Source organism: Loxodonta africana, chromosome 2 (genome assembly GCF_030014295.1).
Source record: "Loxodonta africana isolate mLoxAfr1 chromosome 2, mLoxAfr1.hap2, whole genome shotgun sequence".
In the NCBI taxonomy this organism is placed as follows: Eukaryota; Metazoa; Chordata; class Mammalia; order Proboscidea; family Elephantidae; genus Loxodonta; species Loxodonta africana.
The window spans coordinates 128,233,557-128,252,125 of NC_087343.1; the positions used below are offsets into that span (position 1 = coordinate 128,233,557).

General features: G+C 36.8%; 1 protein-coding gene across 1 annotated transcript in view; it reads right to left on the minus strand.

The window, feature by feature from the left end:
- Positions 1–18,569, minus strand: part of SLC27A6 (solute carrier family 27 member 6) — a 65,991-nt gene that overhangs the window by 36,086 nt on the left and 11,336 nt on the right. The window contains exon 3 of the mRNA XM_003404463.3: positions 5,966–6,124. Coding sequence (XP_003404511.1) covers positions 5,966–6,124 — 159 coding nt within the window. The remainder of the gene's footprint in view (positions 1–5,965; positions 6,125–18,569) is intronic.

The following is an 18,569-nucleotide window of genomic DNA, read 5'->3' on the forward strand; positions in this document are numbered from 1 at the left end:
GGCAGAAATGGTACAAAATACAAATGATGTTGCTCTGTCCAGAACACTTTTTGCTCATTTTCAAGGTTTTTATAATCCATCATGAGCCACTTAGGTCAAACTATTTGCAAACACCAGCTTATAAGATGTTAACGGTTGTAAGGCCTAATAAATATTTTTAAAACATTCACATTGTAATTCTCCATTTTGACTGCAAATATACTTTTTGCAATAAATGGAAAGAAAGTGACAGTCAAAATAAGTAGGGGAGTTACAAGTATTAAAGCATGACCACAGCTTGAGAAATCATATGAAGGGACTCTTCACAGAGACCAAGAACACTCACTTTATTTGACCTTGAACATATAGTGTGTATTTTTTTTTTTTTTTTTTAAAGCTTAAAGCAGCCATATAACATGCTTGAGGTCCAGAGTTAAAGGTAGTACCAACAAAAAAGTTCCTATGACTGCAGAATCTAATTTTAACAACAGTGTGTATATGTTCTAAGGACAATTTTAATGTCTTGGCCCTCGTCTTTATTTATTATGGACATTAATCATTGTCATGGATTGAATTATGTCCCCCCAAAAATATGAGTATCAACATGGTTAGGGCATGATTCCCAGTACTGTGTGGTTGTCCTCCATTGTGTGATTGTAATTTTATGTTGAGAGGATTAGGGTGGGATTATAACACCACCCTTACTCAGGTCACCTCCCTGATCCAATGTAAAGGGAGTTTCCCTAGGGTGTGGCCTGTACCACCTTTTATCTTTCAAGAGATAAAAGGAAAGGGAAGCAAGCAAAGAGCTGGGGATCCCATACCACCAAGAAAGCAGCACCAGGAGTAAAGCGTGTCCTTTGGACACAGGGTCCCTCCGCCTGAGAAGCTCCTCGACCAGAGGAAGGCTTCCTCCAGAGCCGAAAGAGAGCGAAAGCCTTCCCTTGGAGCCAACGCTCTAAATTTGGACTTGTAACCTACTAGACTGTGAGAAAATTAATTTCTCTTTGTTAAAGCCATCCACTTGTGGTATTTCTGTTATGGCAGCACCAGAAGACTAAGACAATCATATTCTAAATACACCATCCTTTTATAGTATTTATAATATTTTAGGCATATACAAGTAGTAGTGACTGATCCCTTTTTATATATTATTTTAGGGCTAGTAACTGGTACATTATCTCAGCATGTAGAGAAGCTACTGGAATAGAATTTATTGACTCACTAGCTCTACCAACTGACTTGTTGGGCATCTAGGGTAGACTATTTGCTAAAATGGCCCCACTAGTTCCTTCCACGCATCCCTCTTTGCAATGTGAATTTGCCACTCCTCTCATCAAGAGGCAGTCTATTTCTGCACCCCACCAATCTAGAATCTGGGCTGGCCTTGTGACTTGCTTTGATCAACAGAATACAGAGGAAGTGATCCACGTGACTTCCAAAGGTAGGCCTTAAAAACCACGTGGCTTACACATCTACCCAGTTGGAATGCTCCTATCGCCATTTAAGGAAGCCACGGGTAGATCCTTAAATGGTGAGAGACCACATAGAGAAGCCTAGTCAACAGCCAAATCCTAGGTACCAGACGTGTGAATGAGGCCATCTTGGTCCATCTAACCCCTGCCCAGCAGCCAGCTGACACATAAGTAAGCATATGAGAGAACATCAGAAGTACTGACTGGTCAACCCACAGAATCATGAAATGATAAATCATCCTTGTTGTAAATGACTAACTAACTGGATAACTAACACAGTGATTCATAATCTAAATTTGTGGAAATGTATAATCTAAATTGAATAAAACCGCTATTACCTTTTGGGCCAATATAATGAGCTATTCTTGACAAGTTTCCTTTTACTTAATTCGACAAATAAAATGTTTTTAATTTCCATTATATCTTAAATGCATATAATTCTTCTAACTCTTCTCAAACAATGTCAAGACTTCGATTATTACAGTGAGTTAAAATGAGCCAGAGACTAAGTATTTAGGGGTATTATTTTCACTATCGATTTGTTACTTAAGTTTTTTTTAAATTGCTACAAACCCATGTCTGATTTATAGTCTTACTTTTCACATAAGCTTGTAAGCCTGTTAAAACGATTATGACTCATAGAGACACTATATGACAGAGTAGAACTGCCCCATAGAGTTTCCAAGGAGCGCCTGGTGGATTCGAATTGCCGACCTTTTGGTTAGCAGCTGTGGCACTTAACCACTACATCACCAGGGTTTCCTAAGCTTGCAAAGAGACATATTTTTATCATCTTCAGTGGCATAGCAACTGTTGTTGTTTGCCATCAAGTTGATTCTAACTCATAATGACTCAATAGGATGGAGTAGAACTGCCCCATAGGGCTTCCTTGGCTGTAATTTTTATGGGAGCAGATCACCAGGTGTGTTCTCCTGTGAAGACGGAGTGGCTGTTGGGTTCGAATTGCTGACTGAGCACTTAACCATTGCACCACCAGGGCTCCTTGGCATAGCAGCTAGCTACTAATTTTGCAATTTTGGGTTTTAAATGAAGGTGTTACAAGAAATATAGTGACTGCTATGTGCCAGGTACTGCTTTAAAAGCTTTATATGCTCTGGCCCATCATTTTCCAATCCACGTTAAAGGGGAAGTATGGTTCTTACATGTCAGAGAAATTATCTACAAAATATGCTTACATGTGAGAGAAATTATCTACAAAACATGTTTTCTTTGATTAGAACACAAGCCCATTAGGAAAAAAAAAATAATCTCAATTATTACAAGAATATTATCTGGATTGCTTTTACCTGTTTTTGCCCAAATTTAGGCATCCTAACTCTTGTTTATATAGAAAAAAAAAAATCATCAAATTATAAACTTTAAAGCAGCCCTTTGAAAAGTTTAGGTAAGTGGAACAAGAATCAATTAGATAAAATTTTTTTTTTTTACTACTTCTAGATGTAATTTATATGTCATGACATATAAATGTCACCTCACTATTGGTATTTTACCATTTCAGTAGACTCTATAGTACAGTCTATTCTATTTTCAGAAAGGCAAATCGATATCCTTCAAAATTGCAGGCCCGTTATTTTGTTGGATACTTCCTGTAAACATATGTCCCTTTTCTCCACGGCAAGCAATGGGCTTGGGTTGCTCTTTACGTCAAATTGCTATAATCAGACATTAAGTAGGGTATTTCAGCAGTAAGGTCACCCACACTATCACCTTCTAGAGGAGTCTGTAAGAATATTAAGATTGCTTGTTGTTTTAAATGTAAACTGCTTTTAATGTAATTTGGATATATGCCAGCCTTAAAAAAAAAAAAAAATTGGGGGATAGGTATACTTTTATAGTCTGATTATATTGTTTTATTGCCTGAAGTAAAAATGGTTCCAATATAAAACTTGTCCTGCTATCTATCTTCAAATAAAGAACATAAAGCTTAATACCATCTTAAGTTCTAAAGTGGAAAACAATCATTTCTTATTTTTTTTCCTTAATTTTTAAAATTGTATTTTAGATGAAGGTTTACAGAACAAACCAGTTTCTCATTAAACAATTCATACACATATTGTTTTGTGGCATTGATTGTCAACCCCACAACATGTCAACACTCTCCCCTTCTCAACCTTGGGTTCCCCATTACCGGCTTTCCTGTCCCCTGCTGCCTTCTTGTCCTTGCCCCTGGGCTGGTGTGCTCATTGAGTCTCATTTTGTTTTATGAACCTGTCTAACCTTTGGCTAAACGGTGAACCTCAGGAGTGACTTCGGTACTGAGCTATAATGGTGTCCAGGGGCCATACGCTCAGGGTTTCTATCTCTGTCAGACCAGTAAGTATGGTCTTATTTTGTGAGTTACAATTTTGTTCTACATTTTTCTCCGGCTCTGTCCAGGATCCTATATTGTGATCCCTATCAGAGCAGTAGGTGGTGGTACCTGGGCACCATCTAGTTGTGCTGGGGCTCGGTCTTATGGAGGCTGGGTACTTGTGGTCCATTAGTCTTTTGGACTAATCTTTCCCTGTGTCTTTGGTTTTCTTCATTCTCCCTTGCTCCAGAAGGGGTGAGACCAGTGAAGTATCTTAGATAGCTGCTCACAAGCTTTTAAGACTCCAGATGCTACTCACCAAAGTAGAATGTAGACCATTTTCTTTATAAAATATGTTATACTAATTGAGCTAGATGTTCCCCCAAGACCATAGACCCCACAGCCCTCAGCCTGGTAATTCAGTCCCTCAGGGAGTTTGGATGTGTATATGAAGCTTCCATGACCTTGCCTTCATCAAGCTGTGCTGGCACCTCCATCACTGTGTACTGTCTTACCCTTCATCCAAGTTACCATCTATCTATTGAGAACAATCATTTCTAAAAAACATTCTAAATGTAATTAAGTTCATATTGAATAACTCAATGTATTTAGTTTAAGAGGTATAAAATTATCAATTAATATATGCTGGTAGATCTATCCATTACAAAGCTATGTTCCTCAAAAGTGGTAATTTCCTAGAAGCTTTAGATACTAGTTATTGGTGCCCTCTTTAAAAATGTCCAGGCCATAATTACCTTAGCATGATCTCCAGTGAAGAACACTAGATACATAACTGATATTCACGCACCAGATATGTTCTTTAAGACGATAAAGTCACTTTGCTTATATACATACCCTCTTGGTCAATTTTCATATGACAGTGGGAGACCATCCATTTATGCTAAAGACTTGGTTAAGTACCTTAATTTCCATAAAAAGACTGTTAATGCATTCCCTCACTGTCTTAGTTACCTAGTGCTGCCATAACACAAAATACCACAAGTGGCTGGCTTTAAAGAGCAGAAATTTATTTTTTCAAAGTTTTAGAGGCTAAAGTAGATTCTTTCCTTGTCAGTTGTGCTGGGGTTCCTTGGTTCCTTGATGATTTTCACATGGCATCTCTCCTCCCCTGTGTGAGCATATTTCTGTGTCTAATCTGCTCTTTTTATAACTCAGAAGTGATCAGATTTAGAACCCATCCTACTTGGGTATGATCTAATTAACCTAAAAAATAAAACCCTATTTACAAACAGGATCACATCCACAGATATAGGGGTTAGGATTCCAACACACATTTTTGGGGGCACACAATGTAATCCATAACACTCACTGACTAGGTCAAGCATTAATTATCGAAGGGCCCCTATGTGCCAGGTGTTCTATACTGGAAATAAAACTGTGAACAAGATAGGTAAATTTCTTGCTATCCCAGAACTTTTCCTCATTGTTGGGGAATGCTCATCATATCAGTGGCCTATAGTGACCTACAATGAAGAACAGAGAATACCTGTCCTCCATGCTCTTGAAGAGAACGTCACCTTGAATAGTCCCACTGATGATACCTGAGTTTTATGGAGGATTGTATAAAAGGAATGAATTGATTTATTCCTCCAAGTACTCCCAGCTCTGTCTCGGATCAAACGGAACCATTAGAAAGCTCCATTATTGAGCCTTGTTTTCTGGACCAGCAGAGAAATTCCATCACTGATCTGCATTGAGTTATGCCCTTGGTTTTCAATAAAGGATGCTGCAAGAAACAGCTTGATGCAGTCCATTTATTTTATTTGTTTCAGGAATACTATTGAGAACATTGTTTTGTGTACATAAGGATGCCACACATTAGAGATATTTTTCTTCCCCTAAGGAACTGTTATTTCTTACACTCTGACAACAAGAACCAAGTAAGAAAATTAGTTTAAATTTAGTAAAAATCAGCAGGGTCCGGGAAATGAGTAACCCACAGGCAAAGATACTGTACACATTAACCTACATGGCCAAAGTCCCAAGGTACTGATCTTCCCACTTCAGGACCACACTGAGTATGCCATGAAATCAACTTCTCTTAATAAATATTATGTTGCAATTATATAATATGAATACAATAACTCTGAATTCTATGGTGGAATTTTAAATTTTAATGAACACAAACTGTAATTATTGGGCATTTTGAAAGCTTATCAAACAAAAAATAAAAACTTACCTAACTCAATACATCCACCAATTCCCAGGAGAGACGCTGAACTATGATACAGAGGAAGGGTTATATAAATTATATCATCAGCAGTACAACCAAAAGCCCACAACAGAGCAGAAGCCCATAAAGCCTGCAGCTGAGTGATCACAGCTGCTTTTGGCAGACCTGGAAGAGAAGAAGAAGAAAAATATATATATGTGTGTGTGTGTGTGTGTGTGTGTGTGTTTAATAGAAAGAAAAGGCTATGCTGATATCAAGTACAACAATGAGACGGAATACATTAAAGCATTCTGTATGCCTTGTATAAGGAGTTATGCAAATGTGAGCTACTACTATTATCAATTTGTAGATGTATCCAGAAAGACTAAAACTAAAAAATTATATACCATTTGAGATACTATAAGCTTCAAAGAGCCTTTTCTGCTGTAAGAATGACAAAAATGCCCCAAACCTGAAAATGTACACCCAAAATAAGGCAAATCACAATATAAAAATAAATCATATTTAAAATAAAAATTTTCTACTGCATAATTCCAACTCCAAAGATGACTCAAAATGAGGCAAATCACAACATAAAAATAAATCATATTTAAAATAAAAATTTTCTACTGGACAATTCCAACTGCAAATATAACTCTCTTGATTATGGGCCATTTATTTTGTCATGTTTAACACTCCTGGAATATGATCATTATAGAATATTAGATTCCATTATATTTATCATGTAGAAATTGCTCCATACATTCATGATCTTAATGCAAAAGGTGTTTATTTTTCTTTTTCCCTTCCAGCATTCCTCCACGTATCATTGGTTTCTTATAAAAATTTATATTGTAGTTAGTATATAAAAAGCTTTCCATACTGTTATGGATTCAGTTGCGTCCTCCCAAAATAGGTACTGTAAATCCAAAACTCTATGCCTGTGGTTATAATCCCATTGGATTAGTCTAGGGTGTGTCTTGAACCAATCACTTATGATATACAAAAGAGATTAAACAAGCAAGCAAGCAAGCAGAGATAGGGAAAGATTGATGCCAAGCAACAAGATCTCCAAGGAACTAGAAAACAAACTGAAGAGACAAGGACCTTCCCTCAGAACCAACAGAGAGAGAAAACCATCTCCTAGAACGAGCACCCTGAATTCGGAAGCTAGCCTCCTAAACTGTGAAAAAATAAATGTCTGTTTGTTAAAGCCATCCATTTGTGGTATTTCTCTTATAGCAGCACTAGATAACTAAGACTCATAGTGTCTTTATTACTTGGCCTTAGTTTCAATATTTACAATGTCAACATAATAAGTTCATTCAGTTAGTATATAATAGGGTGACCCACTTAAAATTGCCATTTTTATGTTTGCATATCAGCAGTTTAATATGATTCAACCTATATTTCCTTACCATGGAACACAACTTGTTTTCACAATGATAAGTATCATCTCTTAAATTAATTTTGTTCATTTAATTGGTATGTTAGTCATATCTTTTTTCAGCTCAAAGAGGCCCCACTCCAAATCTACCTCATCAGTAAAGTTATTGTGCTTCATGAAATGCTATGGTGACAAGTAGTACTTGTTAGATGTCCAGAGGTGAGCAAAGCCCAATGTCAGGGAAGCCACAGGAAGCAAGCAAATAGAACAGGAATGGTGACTAGCAGACTGTAGAGCCAAGAAAACCCTATGGAGCACAGTTCTACTCTGACACACATGAGATCACCACAAGTCAGAACTGACTCAAAAGTAACTGTTTTACTAAGGTGAGCCTAAAGTCCACCTTGTTGTTGCACCTGCTCTGACATGTTACAACAGGTTTGTGGTCCATCTTCATTAACTGGATCAGACTTCATCTCATATATGAAGTGTGCATTACTTTGCCCATTATCCTAACTAAAATTCATTTATTTATTTTCACAGAAAGTGTCTCTGTGGCTATTTCTGAAAGGCACATGCTATTGAAAGAGTTTATTGTCATCCACATGCATAGAGAATCTCTCCAAACTTTCTGCTCAAAGTCATGTATAAGTATTTTGAGTGAGACTAGCTCTAGCCTTGATTGTTGAGAATGTAATCCTTTTTTCTTCCACATCCAGAGGAGCCAATATTTATACTTTCCCCACTTCTGAGATGTTCCCACCTATGCAATTTCATTCACATATTTTCTACTATTTGCAATGTTCCTGTATTTCATGTTAATTCAACTTTAACTTTTCCAGTGGAAACGTGCCCAAAAAAAAGGGGGGGGGGATACTTGATCTAGTTATTCTTCACTTATATGCTTATGTCACCCTTTCAAGGCACTTTAATAAGTTAATTTGGTATGTTTCCCTTCCTAATTTGGTAATCTTTTAGTAAACAATGATCTCATTAACTTATTATATACTATCCTAAGAACTCAGTTGAATTTTTTGATAAAGGGGACAACAGATATGAGCTTGTCTGACAAATAAGGTTGACCAAAGGTTAACGGGGCTTAGAGTTTGCAAGAAGGAAAGAAAAACCAGAAGAATAAATGATGTAAAACTACATTTTAGATTTTCTTCTTAAAAATTCAAAAAGCACATTAACATATTAAAGACATTGAGAAGCCCAGCAGTTCAGAAACCTTGATGTTTATGTTACTGGTCTTTCTCAAACTTATGGAGCCATAGAACCCCTTCTCAACTTTTATTTTATTTCTTTGAAGGCAGGAAGAGATATGCTGTGGAGCACACTTTGAGAAATGCTACCTTGGACAGTCTCTAAAGTCCTTTGCTCTTCTAAACTTTCATAATTCCCTGACATTAGAACTCTACGTGTCCCCAAATCTGAGTAGGCCATTAGGATGCAGTTCAGGCAGACAGGTTGAAGTGAGGCTGTGTCAGGTGATTCCAGGATTAGAACAAAGGAGGAAGAGATAATGCCAAGGGCAATGGTAACATAGTCAAGGAGAGAGAGAAAACGTCAGAGGTGGAAAGTAGGGATAATTTTGAAATAAGAAAGAGTTCATAAAATTAAGGAGAAGAAAAATCAAAAGGAAATAGAGATTTAGACGGTGATGGCAACTGGCTCTGATACATAACTATAGTGGGCAGACACCTCGTTTTCTTCCTCCCACTACTTACAGGGGAGCCCCCGGATGGTGCAAACCATTAATGCACTTGGATACTAACCAAAAAGATGGACGTTCCAGTCTACCCAAAGGCACCTTGGAAAAAAGACTTGGTGGTCTACTTCTGAAAAATCAGCCATTGAAAACCCTATGGAGCACAATTCTATTCTGACACACAAGGGGTCACCAAGAGTTGGAATCGACTCACTGGCAACTGGTAGTGGTGGTCACTACTTATAAAAAAAAAAAAAAATTAGGAATAGGTAAATGTGTAGCTACTTTGTGCAGTGTTAGGGGGACCTTTGATATAGATTCTTGAGGTTACCTAATTAAGTCCAAAAAGTACTAATGGAAGTAGAATTTGGCAAACAAAAAAAAATGGAATTGAAGATGCAGCAGCAAAATTTTAGAAAAGCAGATGTGTGAGTATAGTAACAGAGAAAGCAGACCCAAGAAGCTGAAACTTAAGGTGATGCCCAGAAGAAAGCTGATCTGTCCCCTCGGGACTCCAGAAAGGCTCAGAAACTGAGGTACCAGGTACTCAGACAGTAGAAGATAAATGTGGAGTTATAAATAAGGGGCTTGGTGCAAGTTCTATGTAAAAAGTAATCAGACCTTTGAATTGCTTCCTTCTCCCAGAAGAAGACCTGATGTATATTTTCTGGAGAAGATGAACCTCTGGAAGCACCAGGAAGAACAGGGTTGAAAAAAAATGGGGAAATAGAAGAAAGTCTACATAATCTCCAACTCCTTTCTAAAACTTGGCTACGAAGACATTGTTGGCAGGCTTTTACCTTTCAAGATTCTTGCCTGAAGAGTCTGAATAGCTCACAAGTACAAGCTGAAAGATAACTGACCGTCATGCATAACTCATAAAATGAAGCCAACCGGCCAACAAGCCCTACTCTGGTACACAGAGCTTCTAGCCAGTATTTTCATTGTTTGTTTTGTTTGTTTTTTTGTGCCTGAACTTTTAAATATGAACCAACAGCCAAGGGTCATGATATATTTGAGGAAATCCTCTGGAATAAAATAGATCAATATAAACCAACAAATGAAATGAATGTTGAAGAAAATAGAGACAATGCAGAAGGAAGATATTTTAAAGAATATTATCATTAATACTCTGAGAGATATAAGAGAATATTGTGACAATAATTCAAGAATAATATACTGGGCCAACACGGCGCCATAGACAGAAGCACCACGCCATTCCCCCACAGGTCCACACATCACAACCTACCCCTCTTTCCTGCCTACCTACACCATGCGCTGAACATCAAACCCCCGAGCAGCACAGGCATAGCCTACTGGAACCTGCTCAGCACTGATTCCTGGCCCACCCTGTCAGCCCTAGTATGTGCCACAAACAACCCATCTAGCCCCTCCCCTTCAGCTAGGCCTGCCCAGCTGGACCATACCTCAGTGACTGGCTCTGCCCATTGGACAAGGAGGTGAAAAGTATCATGACTAGAGACAAGCAAACTACAGAGAACACACAGCCCGCCTACTCAGACATAAAGGAATAAAACAAAACAGCAGGACGTAACAAACAAAACTACGAACAAGAAATGAAGAAAACTGCTGAATGTCCCAAAGACAACAGACCATATTAAAACATATAAAACAACAGGACAGGATGGTTCCAGTAGGCATCCAAAATAAAATACCAGATGACTTTCCAGTAGAAGAAAAGGGACTACAACTACCTGACAAAGAATGCAATCTCTACTATTCAGAGCAATCATAGAGTCAAAGCAAAAAGCAGACAAAAATGATGAAAAAACAGACAAATTTATGGAAAAGGCAGACAAATTCATGGAAAATATGGACAAAAAAATGGAAGAATTCAGGAAAATAATACAGAAACAAAATGCCAAAATAAATTAACAGCCACAAATCATACAAAAACAACAATTAGAAATCCAAAAGATAAGCAACAAGATTTTAGAAATGGACAGTGTCATGGAAGGGCTGAGGAAGAGGTCTGAAATGATGGAAGACAGGATCTGTGTAATTAAAGACAAACCCTTGGATACAACTCTGTTTGAGGAAAAATCAGAGAAAAAAAACAAAGAAAAACGAAGAAACCCTGAGAATTATGTGGGATACAATCAAAAGCAAAAATCTGTGAGTGATCAGAATTCCAGAACGGAGAGAAAGAGAAAACACAGAGAGGATCACTGAAGAATTGCTGACAGAACACTTCCCTAATATCATGAATGATAAAAAGGTGACCATCCAAGAAGCTCAACAAACCCCATTTAGGATAGACCCCAAAAGAAAAACACCAAGGCATATCATAATCACACTTGCTAAAACCAAAGACAAAGAAAAAATCGTGCGAGCAGCTCGAGAAAAACAAAAAGTCACATACAGAGGAGAAACAATAAGACTAAGCTCTGATTATTTGGTAGAACCATGCACACAAGAAGGCACTAAGATGATATATGTAAAACTTTGAAAGAAAAAAATTGCCAACCAAGAATAATATGTCCTGTAAAACTTTCATTCAAATATGATGGTGAAATTAGGACATTCCCAGATAAACAAAAATTAAGTGAATATATAAAAACCAAACCAAACTTACAAGAATTGTTAAAGAGAGTCCTTTGGTCTGAGAACAAACAACATCAGACCACAGCCTGAATCTAGGATGTAAGACTGTACCAGCCAGATACCAACCTAGGCAATGAACTCTCAAGGACTATCCAAAATCAAAAGAATTGCAACAGGGAACCAGAGAGGTTAATCTGTAAATGACAACATCGTCAGAACAATAAAAGAAGGAATGAACAGTATAGGTATAAAACTTTTCAATGGAGAGGAATGCAAGGCAATACCAAGACTGGTTCAAAGCTAAGAAGATACGGGTAAATTTCAATGTAATCACAAAGAAAGTTAGCAAACCTACCCATCAAAATAAAGAAGAAAAACATAGTCTCAATAAAAACAAAAGAAATAAGAAAGAAATCCACAAATAAAAGGAACTCTGCACAGGGGAGTAACAGTAACAAAGAAAATGTTAGCACCACAAAAAAAAAGCACTACAAAGTGACAGCAATAAACTCACACCTATCAATAATTACACTGAATGTAAAAGTCCTAAATGCACCCATAAAGAGACATAGAGTGACAGAATGGATAAAATAAAAAAAAAAAAAAAACAGGATCCATCAATATGCTGTCTACAAGACACATGCCTTAGAAACAAAGACGTAAATTTATTAAAAATCAAAGGATGGAAAAAATATATCAAGCAAATAACTACCAAAAAAAGCAGGAATGGCAATAATAATCTTAGATAAAATAGACTTTAAAACAAAATCCACCATAAAAGACAAAGAAGGGCACTATATAATGATTAAAGGGATGGTCCATCATGAAGACTTAACCATAGTAAACAGCTACACACCCAATGACAGGGCTCCAAAATACATAAAACAAACTCTAAGCACTGAAAAGAGAAACTGACAGTTCCATAATACTAGTAGGAGACTTCAACACACCACTCTTGGTAAAGGACAGAACATCTAGAAAGAAAGTCAGCAAAGATACAGAAGAGCTAAAGAGCACAATCAGCCAACTTGACCTCATAGACATATACAGAACACTGCACTAAACGGCTGCAAAGTACACATTCTTTTCCAACGCCCATGGAATGTTCTCCAGAATAGACCACATCTTAGCCCACAGAACAGCCCTCAACAAAATCCAAAACATTGAGATAATACAAAGTACCTTCTCTGACCACAATGGCATTCAAGTAGAAATAACAACAGGAAGAATAAGGAAAAAAAAAAAAAAATCAATTACATGGAAACTGACTAACACCTTGCTTAAAAACCACTGAGTAATAGAAGAAATCAGAGATGGAATCAAAAAGTTCCCAAAATCAAACGAGAATGAAAACACATCATACCAAAACCTTTGCGACACAGCAAAGGCAGTCCTCAGAGCTCAATTTATAGCAATAGGTGCACGCCTCAAAAAAAAGAAGAAAGGGACAAAATCTAAACATTAGCTACACAACTTGAACAAATAGGGAACAGCAAAAGAAGCCTACAGCCACCAGAAGAAAGGAAATAATAAAGATCAGAGCAGAAATAAATGAAATAGAGAATAGAAAAACAATAGAAAGAATCTACGAAACCAGAAGTTGGTTCTTTGAAAGGATCAAAAAAATTGACAAACCACTGGTCAAGATGCAAAAAAAGAAAAACAGGAGAGGACGCAAATAACCCAAATAAGAAATGAAATAGGGGACATTACAACAGACCCAACTGAAATAAAAAGGATCATAACAGAGCATCATGAAAAACTACACTCCAACAAATTTTAAAACCTAGAAGAAATGGACAAATTTCTAGAGACACATTACCTACCCAAACTAACATAAAATGACATTGAAAATCTGAACAGACCCAAAATAAGAAAAGAGATTGAAAAGGTAAAAAAAAAAAAAAAAACTCCAAACCAAAAAAAGCCCTGGCCCAGATGGCTTCATTGGAGAATTCTACCAAAGATTCAGAGAAGAACTTATACCAGTACTATTCAAACTATTTCAGAACATAGAAAAGGAAGCAATACTTCCAAATTCATTCTATGAAGCCAGAATAGCCCTGATACCAAAACCAGGCAAAAATATCACAAAAAAAGAAAATCACAGGCCAATATCTCTCATGAATGTAGATGCAAAATTCTCAACAAAATTCTAGCCAAAAGAATTAGGCATCATATCAAAAAATAATACACCACGACCAAGCAGGATTCATTCCAGGTATGCAAGAATGGTTCAACATTAGAAATCAATCCACCTAATCCACCACATAAATAAAAAGAAAGAAAAGAATCACATGATCATCTCAATCAATACAGAAAAGGCATTTGACAAAGTCCAACACCCATTCCTGCTAAAAACTTTCAATAAAATAGGTATAGAAGGGCAATTTCTCAACATAATAAAGGGCATCTATGCAAAACCAATGGCCAACATCATTGTTAATGGAGACAGGCTGAAAACATTCCCCTTGAGAACAGTAATAAGACAAGGATGGCCTTTATCGCCGCTCCTATTTAACATTGTGTTGGAAGTCCTAGCTAGAGCAATAAGGCAAGAAACAGAAATAAAGAGCATCCAAACTGGTAATGAAGAAGTAAAACTGTACCTATTTGCAGATGATATGATACTATATGTAGAAAACCCAAAAGACTCCATGAGAAAACTAGTAGAACTAATAGATTCAGCAGAGTAGCAGGATACAAGCTAATCATACAAAAATCAGTTGGATTCCTATACACCAATAGAGAATGAATAAAGGAAATCAGGAAAACAATAGCATTTATAATAGCCCCTAAAAAATAAAATACTTGGAAATAAATCTAACCGGGGATGTAAAAGACCTATATAAACAAAACTACAAAACACTACTTGGAAGAAACCAAAAGAGATCTACATAAATGGAAAAATATACCATGCTCATGGATAGGTGGACTCAACATTGTGAAAATGACAGTTCTTCCCAAAGTGATTTACAAATACAAAGCAATACTGATCCAAATACCAACAACATTCTTTAAAGAAATGAAAAAACTTATCATTAACTTTACATGGAAAAGGAAGAAGCCCTGCATAAGTAAAGCACTACTGAAGAAGAATAAAGTAGGAGGACTAGCTCTACCTGACTTCAGAACCTACTGTACAGCTACGGTAGTCAAAACAGCCTGGTACTGGTACAATGACAGATAAGTTGACCAATGGAACAGAACTGAGACACCCAGATATAAATCCATCCACCTATGGTCACCTGATCTTCATCAAGGGCCCAAAGTCCACCACATGGGGAAAGGACCATCTTTTTAACAAATGGCGCTGGCAAAACTGGAACTAACTCAGAATGGATCAAAGACCTAAATATAAAGCCAAAAATTATAAGGTTTATAGAAGAAAAAAATAGTATCAATGCTAGAGGCCCTAATATACAGCATTAACAGGATACAAACCATAATCAACAACACACAAACTCTAGAAGATAAGCTAGATAACTGAGATCCTCTAAAAATTAAACACTTATGTTCATCAAAAGACTTCACCAAAAGAATAAAAAGAGAACCTACAGACTGGGAAAAGATTTTTGGCTATTACAAATCAGACAAAGGTCTAATCTCTAAAATCTATAAGACAATTCAATACTTCTACAACAAAAAGACCAATAATCCTAATTAAAAAATGGGCAAAGGAAATGAACAGACACTTCACCAAAGAAGACATTCAAGCCGCCAACAGACACATGAGGAAATACGATCTGTAGCCATCAGACAAATGCAAATCAAAACCACAATGAGATACCATCTCACCCAAGCATTACTGGCATGAATCAATAAAACAGAAAATAACAAATGTTGGAGAGGACGTGGGGAGATCAGAACTCTCATGCACTGCTGGTGGGAATGCAAAATGATACAACCATTTTGGAAAATGATACGGCACTTTCTAAGAAAGCTAGAAATAGAAATACCACATGGTCCAGCAATCCCACTTCTGGGAATATATCCTAAAGAAATAAGAGTCATCACACAAATAGATATATGTACACCCATGTTCACTGCAGCATTGTTCACAGTAGCAAAAGATGGAAGCAACCTAGATGCCCATCAACAGATGAATGGATAAACAAACTGTGGTACATGCACACAATGGAGTATTATGCAATGATAAAGAAAAATGAATCTGTGAAGCATCTCCTAATATGGATGAATCTGACGTGCATTATGCTGAGTGAAATAAGTCAATCACAAAAGGAGAAATATTGTACGAGACCACTACTGTAAAAACTCCCAAAACGGTTTACATACAAAAAGAAACAATCTTTGATGGTTATCAGGGAGGGGTGGGATGGGGATGGAAAAACACTTAAGAGACAATAGGTAAGTGGTAACTTTGGTGAAGGGTAAGACAGTACACAATACTCGCAAAGTGAGCACAACCTATACAAGACAAGGTCTTGGTAGCTCCACAGACACACCCAAACTCCCTGAGGGACCGAATTGCTGAGCTGAGGGCTGTGGGGACCATGGTCTCAGGGAACATCTAGCTCAATTGGCATATCATATTTTATACAGAAAATATTTTACATTCTATTTTGGTGAGTAGCATCTGGGGACTCAAAAGCCTGTGAGCGGCCATAGAATACTCCACTGGTCTCACCCCTTCGAGAGCAAGGAAGAATGAAGAAAACTAAAGACACAAGGGAAAGATTAGTCCAAAGGACTAATGAACCGTATCTACCATGGCCTCCACCAGACTTGAGTCCAGCACAACTAGATGTTGCCCAGCTACCACCACTGACTGCTCTGAGGGTCCCGGACAGAGCTGGAGAAAGACGTAGAACAAAATTCTAACTAAAAAAAAAAAAAGAGCGGGGTTGTTGATCAATGTCATACAATAATGTGTGCACTTGACTGACTGAGGAGAGGCTGGTTTGTTCTATAAACATTCACCTAAAGTTCAATTAAAAAAAAGAATAATAAACTAAAAAAAAAGGAATATTCAGAGAACACAGGGTTGGAAGATATATATCTTCAAAAATAAATCAAAATATAAGAGAAAGAAAATGAGGTAGAAAAGATTAGAAAATTAGAGACTCAGTCCTGGAGGGACAATTTAAAAATTATGAGTTCTAAGGATGAACATATGAACGTGCAAAAAAAATTAACCGAAGGAGGAGGAAATGGGCAGAAAGAACAGAAAGAAAGAAGGGTAAGAGGAGGGGAGGCAGAAATTATCTTCAAAACAATATAGAAGTTCCCAGAACTTCAAAACAGGAGTTTCTGGACTAAAAGCCCCACAAATTTCCCAGCAAAATGGATAAATAAGACCAGTCTTAAGACAAGTCCTCATTAAATTACACATTAGTGAGAACCCATAAAAAATTCTAAAAATTCCAAAATTGTAAGAAAACAAAACAAAAAGAGGTGGCACATAAAGTGTCAGAAATTAGAGAGACAAAAGACTTCTTAATATGTATACTGCAAGTCAGAAGAAAATAGAGCAATTCCTTCAACACCTTGTATAAAAATCACTTCTAACCCAGAATTCTATACAAACTATCATTCAAGTGTAAGGGTAGAAAACAAACATCATCAGACATTTGGGGGCTCAAAAATACTTTCCTCCCATGTACTTTTTCAAACAGCTACTGAAAGTAGTACACTGACAAAAGGAAGAGTAAACCAAGGAAATGAATTTAGAATCGAGGAGATCAGAAAATGGAAAGTTGTGGGGGTTCCGAGGATGATGGTGAAGAATAAACCCAGGACAGTAGCTAAGGAATTGGTCAAGACTGAAGCAGTAGGGAAGAAGGCTGTCATAAAGAGATGGCCAAGAAGATGGGCTTGACAAAACACAGACTGTCTTTTTAATACCAAAAGGTAAATTACCCTTTTGTCAAAAGGTTGCACATGACCAGTCAGAGGTAGATAAAAAACCAAGCCAGCAGGCAAGCAAACAAAAACAAGTGTCAATCCCAGGGTAAGGAGATTTGTACATGAATGTTTACTAAATGATGATACTGATCAAACCAAATTTTATGGTGTAACAATATTAGGATGATTCTGGGAAGAGAAAGTTCACCAGAAAGAACATGAGTAGAGGGAGATGATGGAAATAAAAGAAGACAAAACCATCTTCCATTCAGAAAAATCAATAGACACTTCCTAGTATTTACTAGTAAGCATTTATTATGTATCTAGTAAGATACTCATTGCCTTTAGAGATATGGAGGTATTTATAAAAAGAGCTAAAAATACTAAATATAGATGCTTATGGGAAACAGAAATAGAGTGATCAGGGTACTTTCCACTAAAAATATAAAATTATTAGAATTTGTCAATTCTGTGCTTATATAACATTGATATAAATTAATGCCAAACAAAAAATTAGCAGTGCTTTTGCTTCAGCCTGTTCTGCAAAGACCTAAAACACCCTGGTGTTAACATTGAAGAATAAGAAGCTGTTACTAGTTCCAGCCTGTTCTCTGGTGGAGAGATAAAATATTGTTTTGAAAACCAGAGTCAAGTTTGATTTTTCCCAAGTAAACTGCCATAAAGATAAACTAGTTAAGTATCTTCTATTGGACTTTTTAAACACTTCATTTTCAAAACTTTGTTCTCTCAAAGTCCAACAACAGACTGAATTTATGCTGACATTTTGATACATACTAGCATTTTCCAGTTGATTTATCAAAGCCGTTCTAATCATAGTCAAAAACACAGTCTGCTCTCCAGTCTAAAAAAGTTCATTGTTAGACTTCAATTAGTAAAAAAAATATATAGTTACATGATTTTATTTTTTATTTTCTTCGACTTGACGGCATTGGGTTTTTTTAAATTTACAATGCTTTTAAAGTTTTCTGTTTGTCACATGTTCCAATTACCCTAAGGAAAACCAGTAGAGCAGGCTATAGGGGCTTAAATTGCAGCTACCCTTGAATTTTTCTTAGGGTTTAAGATTTTACACAAGCATACAG